Source organism: Littorina saxatilis, linkage group LG12 (genome assembly GCF_037325665.1).
Source record: "Littorina saxatilis isolate snail1 linkage group LG12, US_GU_Lsax_2.0, whole genome shotgun sequence".
Taxonomy (NCBI): Eukaryota; Metazoa; Mollusca; class Gastropoda; order Littorinimorpha; family Littorinidae; genus Littorina; species Littorina saxatilis.
The window spans coordinates 71,016,760-71,024,259 of NC_090256.1; the positions used below are offsets into that span (position 1 = coordinate 71,016,760).

Sequence of the window (7,500 nt, forward strand, 5' to 3'; positions counted from 1 at the left end):
AATGTCTTTGATGACGTCATATCCGGCTGTCTGTGATAGTTGAGGCGGCACTGTCACGCCCTCATTTTTCAACCAAATTGATTGAAATTTGGGTCAAGCAATCTTTGACGCAGTCCAAACTTTAGGATTGCATTTCAGCTCGGAAGCTTACAAATTAGTTAATCAGTTTTCTCATCAAATTTGTCATTAAAAACGATTTTTCACTTACAGATTAAAATATTATTGCATTGTATTCCTCATCTTCTCCTGAATTCAAAAATATAAAGATATGTAATGTTTACTTGAAAAACGCGCTCAGAATTAAAGAAAATGGGTCGAGTCTAATGTTCGCATGCTTCGCGGAGACGAGCGTGACCCGTATCGGTCTTCGGGGAAGTTTAGCCGAGACTATCTGAATGTAGTCTCGGTGATGACTGGTTTTTGCTGCTGATCTTTTACTTTGATGCCTACCGATTGACTAAATGTTTTCATATCGCTTCACACGACTTGTTGAACTTTCTTTTCGTGTTCGTGAATTATTCTGTGAGGTCTTCTTTCTTTTCCGTGTTGTGCGTGAATTGAGCTAGGTACTGCGTGTGTGTCTGACCCCCTGAAGGGCTATGTACGTTGATGCGCGTTTCCTATTTTTGTTTTGAAACATTCCTCGCAGCGTTGCTTTTTTTGTAAAATATTCCAGTTGTTGATTTTTCATTGTTTTTCACACGTTTTCCCTTCCTATAGTCGATGCGCAAACTGTGCATTTACAGCGTTTTTCCAAGTCGTCTGCTAGGGCAGTGTCAATCGACATCAATATGCTGGTCATCTCCTGACATTGACTCGAAATCTGTCGGAAAAGCAATGGCCTGTGCTTTTCTGTTGTCCGCAGGGCCTTCTACTTCTAGGTTGAGGCATCTTTTGGTAATGTGTAGACGATATGCTACATTTCATGAAAAGAAATCTTTTTAAATCAAAGGAAGGGACATGTAGAGGCAAATTAAAACAACATGAAGGTTGTTAGCGCACTCATATTTAGCGCTCTCACTAAATCCAATCAAATGCTTTCGTTTGATCATATGACACCAGAAGTCCATTATCTAGAAGTATTTCATTCACTTAATATAATGACACTGGTACTTACTGACCGTGATGATGATGTTGCAGGACTGTCGGTGTTGTCGAGAGGGCAGCGTGCAGACGCGGACAGTGGTGTTGCCGCAGTGTTACCACAACGGCGAGCTGATGGAGGGTCTGGAGGGCACGGTGGAGGTCACTGACCTCTTGTCCTGCGACTGTTTCGCCTGCACCAACTGACCAACGAGGACCTCAGGGCGGGAGACACTTTGGGCGTCGCTTGTGCTGGCTGGCACATAGACGCCCTGACACTGCCGGTTGGGAATGTGTTTCTATTCTAGGTGAAAAACGATCCGTTCCATCGCGTTGTTGCGCGATAGGTGTCAAAACGTTTGATGAGCACATTGTTCGGTGGTTGTGTGTTTAAAGGCACAATCCTGCTTCTTAAAACCGTTTTCTGTGTAAGTCATCACAGAACCGTCCAGGCCTGGGGTTCTAGGCTAACTGCCCCCCGACAACTGACCACCTTGGATAACTGCCCCCCCCCCCCCCCCCCCCCCCGCCTGTGACATCAGCCTCCTAGAACATTTGCAGAGATTTATCCGGGGCGGGGTACAGGGGCAATTGTCCTGCCATGGTTGGGGGCAGTTGCCCCGGGGTCGGGGGGGGGGGGGGTAGCAAGGGGCTCAGTTTTGGGGGGTAGTTGACCGGGGGACTATTGGCTTGCTACCGTGACCTTGGGTATGATGACCTTCCTTCTACTCGCACACACCCCAACACTCAACAGGGAGCGGTGTGGAGTTTAGGACAGAACTTGCTGCGTAACTGACACCTGTTTGGTTCAAACAATGTTTATTCATATTTTACATGTTCAGGAAATGTACATCGACATAAGGTGAAAACAACATTACAACCGTACATTTTCACAAAATATTATCCAAATTTAGAAGAGAAAAGAAAAAAACGGAAAAGAAGGTGAGAAAAACGCCAAAACTAAATAAAGTAAACACACATACACATCTAACCAGAATAATGCGAAAAGGATAGTAATCGGTGATTAAACAAATCAAGAAAAATATTTGGGTACAAATATTCAGACCGGGGGAGGGTGGAGCGGGGGGGGGGGGGGGGTGGGGGTGGAGGGGGAGCGGGGGGGGGGGGAGTAGAGCGAGAGAGAGAGAGAGAGAGAGAGGGAGAGTGAATCTGTATTTGTCTAATTATTTCCAAACCGGCCAGTACGTCTAATGAATTCCTGAACGGGTTAAAATATATTTAAATACCCCTATTTCAATCCACAAAATCCATCAGCGAAACAATTCAACCTGCAGGCTGTATATTGTTGGTCTCAGTGTGTCCAGATGGAAGAAAGCTCTTGTCCAGCGGTCAAGCTTGGACACGGCTGTGGTGATGTACATAGTACTGTGGTCATTTCTGCCAAGCAGTCATGTCATTGTGGTCAACATTATTGTCATGCCAATCCCAAGACTGTTTTCCAAGACATGTCATCTGTTTTACCACTGATATGCACTTCGAAATTTAGCTTGAAGTAGGAGTCAGCAACAGTAAAGTTTAATTTCATGTTGTTCCAACTTTGACCTCGCGTTTCTCCAATAAGAGGCTACCGCCAACAAAGTCCAAAGTCGCAGAAATGACCACATGTGATAGTGTGCAAGAGATGGAGAGTTCCTTGAAAGAGTTGGTTCTGGTTAAAATCGAATGCTTCACAATATGCTGTTGAACGTTCCGACAAGATCTGTTGCGCCATAACGTTGAACTATGACAGTAATCTTGACCACTATGACAGTAATCTTGACCACTATGACAGTAATCTTGACCACTATGACAGTAATCTTGACCACTATGACAGTAATCTTGACCACTATGACAGTAATCTTGACCACTATGACAGTAATCTTGACCACTATGACAGTAATCTTGACCACTATGACAGTAATCTTGACCACATGCTTGTTTTGAACATTCATATTTAAACGAAACAGGGCACAGCCATGAAATCGTTCCAGCACGCTTTTTGTTTCGTCTTGACGAAGCCTGCTGTATATTGGCGAGCCACAATCAATAGTCCCTTATCTATAGACTGCTACATGTTGCCTTTTGTGTACCCATGTCGTCTGCTAGGTTTACGTTGAAGCTTTGAATTGAACGTGTGTTCCTTTGAAAATGCGGTGACGTCACGTTTTAGTTAAAGACGCAGTCCTTCCTGTGCAAACGATTGGGCTGACCATCTCCGATCTGGCCAGGCTCTTACTTGGGATAAGACCAGGGTGTTGAGTTGTGCTGTGTGTCCAAGTTGAGAGATGATCTTATTCCGTGTCAATGCATGGGCAGTTCTGAGAGGAAGTGAGGAAAGAACCGTGCTTTAAATTGCAGTGCCATTCCAAGTGAATACCTATCAAGCTCGTGCACTTCTTGGCAGTGCTGCGCACTTAAGAAGGACCGTAATTGCTGGCAGTAACTCCACACAAAGCTCAGTTGATGTTTGACGTACGTTTTCGACTTTGTTGTTAGTGATGGTGGTGGTGGGAGGAGGAGGGGGGGATATAATATATGTCTTTTAACCTTCATCTTTTATGTTAACGTTTGTGTTAATGGTTTGTGTTAACTCAAGATTTGTCATTTGAAGTCCTTATTTGATTCGGATATGGGAAGGTAACGCGGTATTATGTTGACGTGCATTTTTCCATTTTGGGGGAGGTGTTGATAGTGGTGGTCGTGGAAAGATGAATTATATAGAAAAGAACTCGCCAGGGATCGTTTGGGGTGGTCGTAGCTGGCAAGTGGTCGTAATGGCGAGGTAGTCGCCAGGGCAGGTTGGACTGTACATAGAAAAGAACACGTCAGAAACCTTTGGGATGCTCGTTGTTGGCAGGTGTTCGTTATGGAGAGGTAGTCGCCAGGGCAGGTTGGACTGTACATAGAAAAGAACACGTCAGAAACCTTTGGGATGCTCGTTGTTGGCAGGTGTTCGTTATGGAGAGGTAGTCGCCAGGGCAGGTTGGACTGTACATAGAAAAGAACACGTCAGAAACCTTTTTCTGTGGTCATTTTAGAGAGGTGGTCACCAGCGCAGGTATGACTGTACAATCCTAGGCAGACCCGAGATGGTGTAGACGAGAATGAATGTAACTTTAATTGGTGGAGGCACTGACTGTGGTTTTGGTGGGCACGCCCTGTTTAAATGCCCAGGGATAACATTTTATATTGTTCGGCTGTACCATTGCTTCTTTCGGACATGACGCTCGCACACTTTTGCGGACTACAGTCTAACCTGTCTGGGACAAACACCGCAGGAACCAACAACACGCGGTCCTTATGGACAGGTTGTCGTTACGAAAATGTGAATTAGAAAAAAAGATCCAAATGGACAGGTGGTCGTTATCGAGAGGTGTCCGCAAGGCCAAGTTTGACTGTACAAGTTTGACTGTACAAGTTTGACTGTACAAGTTTGACTGTACAAGTTTGACTGTACAAGTTTGACTGTACAAGTTTGCGGAATTATGAAAAGCTCCTTCTGTTTTGGTCAACATTTTTCCTTTCATGCTTTATAATTGTATGAATTTCTGTTTCGTTTTTTGTTTCGCATTCGGTCATTGGGGTCGTTTGTCCTTTATTACGCTTTGATATGACATAGCAGAATAGATACAATTTGAGCAGAGTTAAAATTCTCGAAGGTTTCAAAATAATACATCAAAATCTGTACATCTGGATATCAAATGTGTACCTCTGGGTTTCACATGAGTACATCTGGGTTTCAACTGTGTACATCTGGGTTTCAAATGTGTACATCTGGGTTTCAACTGTGTACATCTGGGTTTCAAATGTGTACATCTGGGTTTCAAATGTGTACATCTGGGTATCAAATGTGTACACCTGGGTATCAAATGTGTACATCTGGGTTTCAAATGTGTACATCTGGGTTTCACATGTGTACATCTGGGTTTCAAATGTGTACATCTGGGTATCAAATGTGTACATCTGGGTTTCAAATGTGTACGTCTGGGTTTCAAATGTGTACGTCTGGGTATCAAATGTGTACATCTGGCTTTCAAATGTGTACATCTGGGTATCAAATGTGTACATCTGGGTATCAAATGTGTACATCTGGCTTTCAAATGTGTACATCTGGGTATCAAATGTGTACATCTGGGTATCAAATGTGTACATCTGGCTTTCAAATGTGTACATCTGGGTTTCAAATGTGTACATCTGGCTTTCAAATGTGTACATCTGGGTATCAAATGTGTACATCTGGCTTTCAAATGTGTACATCTGGGTTTCAAATGTGTACATCTGGGTATCAAATGTGTACATCTGGGTTTCAAATGTGTACATCTGGGTATCAAATGTGTACATCTGGGTTTCAAATGTGTACATCTGGGTATCAAATGTGTACATCTGGGTATCAAATGTGTACATCTGGCTTTCAAATGTGTACATCTGGGTATCAAATGTGTACATCTGGGTATCAAATGTGTACATCTGGGTTTCAAATGTGTACATCTGGGTTTCAAATGTGTACATCTGGGTATCAAATGTGTACATCTGGGTTTCAAATGTGTACATCTGGGTATCAAATGTGTACATCTGGCTTTCAAATGTGTACATCTGGGTATCAAATGTGTACATCTGGATATCAAATGTGTACCTCTGGGTTTCAAACGAGTACATCTGGGTTTCAAATGTGTACATCTGGGTTTCAAATGTGTACATCTGGGTATCAACTGTGTACATCTGGGTTTCAAATGTGTACATCTGGGTTTCAAATGTGTACATCTGGGTATCAAATGTGTACATCTGGGTTTCAAATGTGTACATCTGGGTTTCAAATGTGTACATCTGGGTATCAAATGTGTACATCTGGGTTTCAAATGTGTACATCTGGGTTTCAAATGTGTACATCTGGGTTTCACATGTGTACATCTGGGTTTCAAATGTGTACATCTGGGTATCAAATGTGTACATCTGGGTTTCAAATGTGTACGTCTGGGTTTCAAATGTTCATACTGTAAGACTCAGTCTCGAGAAGTGACGTGCTGGTTTTCTTCTTCTTCTGTTCTTGTCTTTTTCTTTGTGTTTTGTTCTGTTAAGACGGAGATAAGCTGATCTGAATGGATTGTTCAGTGGTCCAGTTCTAGGAAGCGTGTTTCTAAATGATCTTTCCACTCCCATTTTTAGTGAGTGGTGTGGGTTTGTGAAAAAGACCACATTCTCCTCTCACCCAATGTCTTCTGTAGTTTTCCACACGACCGCCTCTGTATTTCCCATAAAGAAAAATGAAATCAAAACGAAAATCTTGTGTTGTTTTTGCATGACCATGTGTGTTTTAATGTTTTGGACTAAGTCCCACATTCTGTGATCTAGAATTTTCGACCTAGTACTAGTACTCAATTTGATTTCCCCCCGTTTGGGCGTTATTTCAGGTTTGTTGTACTATGGAAACGCTCGTGTAAATAAAGAATTTCCAATAGAGAGCCACAATGGTTAGAGATGTTTGTCAACCATTTTGTGAATAGCTAATAAATGATGTGATGCCGTCCAGCCTGATAACCTTTGTGCTGACTGAATGAGCGCGACATAAATTGAATGGTTGGCTGGTTGGTTGGTTGGTTGGTTGGCTGGCTGGTTGGTTGGTTGGTTGGCTAGCAGGTTGGTTGGTTGGTTGGTTGGCGGGTTGGTTGGCTTTGTGGTGGTTTGCCATCTTCATGGTGGCTCAGCGTATGTGTATGTATGCAGGGGGATGAGGTGGTGGTAAGGGGGTTGTGTGTGTACGTGTGCATCTGTGTGTGTGTGTGTGTGTGTGTGTGTGTGTGTGTGTGTGTGTGTGTGTGTATGTGTGTGTGTGTGGGTGTGTGTGCGAGCGAGAGCCCGCATGTATGTGTGTTTTACTCTGTGGATGACTGTGTGGATGTGTGTGTGTTTTAATATGTGTGTGTGTGTGTGTGTGTCCTTGTGTGTGTGTGGGGGGGGTGAAGTGTGTGTGTGTGGGTGTGGTGTGTTTGTGTGTGTGTGTGTGTGTGTGTGTGTGTGTGTGTGTGTATGTGTGTGGGTGTTTGTGTGTGTGTGTGTGTAGCGATTCCCTGAATACTACCAAACAGTACTTGAGGAAACTTGGCATGTAATCTTCCAAATTATATCACCGAACTTTTTTTTTTCATTTTGTGAATAACACGATTGATGACGTCAAATCCGACTTAACAAAAAACATGAAAAAATAAAAGTTACGTGGGGGAAAAGAGAGACAAACACATAACACATCGTGTAGGAGTTGTTTAATATACAACACATCGTGTAGGAGTTGTTTAATATACAACACATCGTGTAGGAGTTGTTTAATATACAACACATCGTGTAGGAGTTGTTTAATATTCAACACATCGTGTAGGAGTTGTTTAATATACAACACATCGTGTAGGAGTTGTTTAATATAGA

At 43.0% G+C, this 7,500-nt stretch overlaps 2 protein-coding genes across 2 annotated transcripts in view; one reads left to right on the forward strand and one right to left on the reverse strand.

The window, feature by feature from the left end:
- LOC138983349 (partner of bursicon-like) overlaps positions 1 to 1,582 on the forward strand; it is a 2,315-nt gene extending 733 nt beyond the window's left edge. Inside the window, exon 2 of the mRNA XM_070356747.1 lies at positions 1,141 to 1,582. Coding sequence (XP_070212848.1) covers positions 1,141 to 1,290 — 150 coding nt within the window. The 3' untranslated portion in view covers positions 1,291 to 1,582. The remainder of the gene's footprint in view (positions 1 to 1,140) is intronic.
- A 3,176-nt stretch (positions 1,583 to 4,758) lies between these two features.
- LOC138983191 (uncharacterized) lies at positions 4,759 to 5,172 on the reverse strand. The gene has a single exon (XM_070356602.1). The coding sequence runs from the start codon at positions 5,170 to 5,172 to the stop codon at positions 4,759 to 4,761; it is 414 nt and encodes a 137-aa protein (XP_070212703.1).
- Positions 5,173 to 7,500: the final 2,328 nt, after the last annotated feature.

What these genes read in the sequence shown, in the direction of transcription:
- LOC138983191 (XM_070356602.1), bottom strand. Translation starts at nt 5,172, where the DNA reads ATGTACACATTTGATACCCAGATGTACACATTTGATACCCAGATGTAC.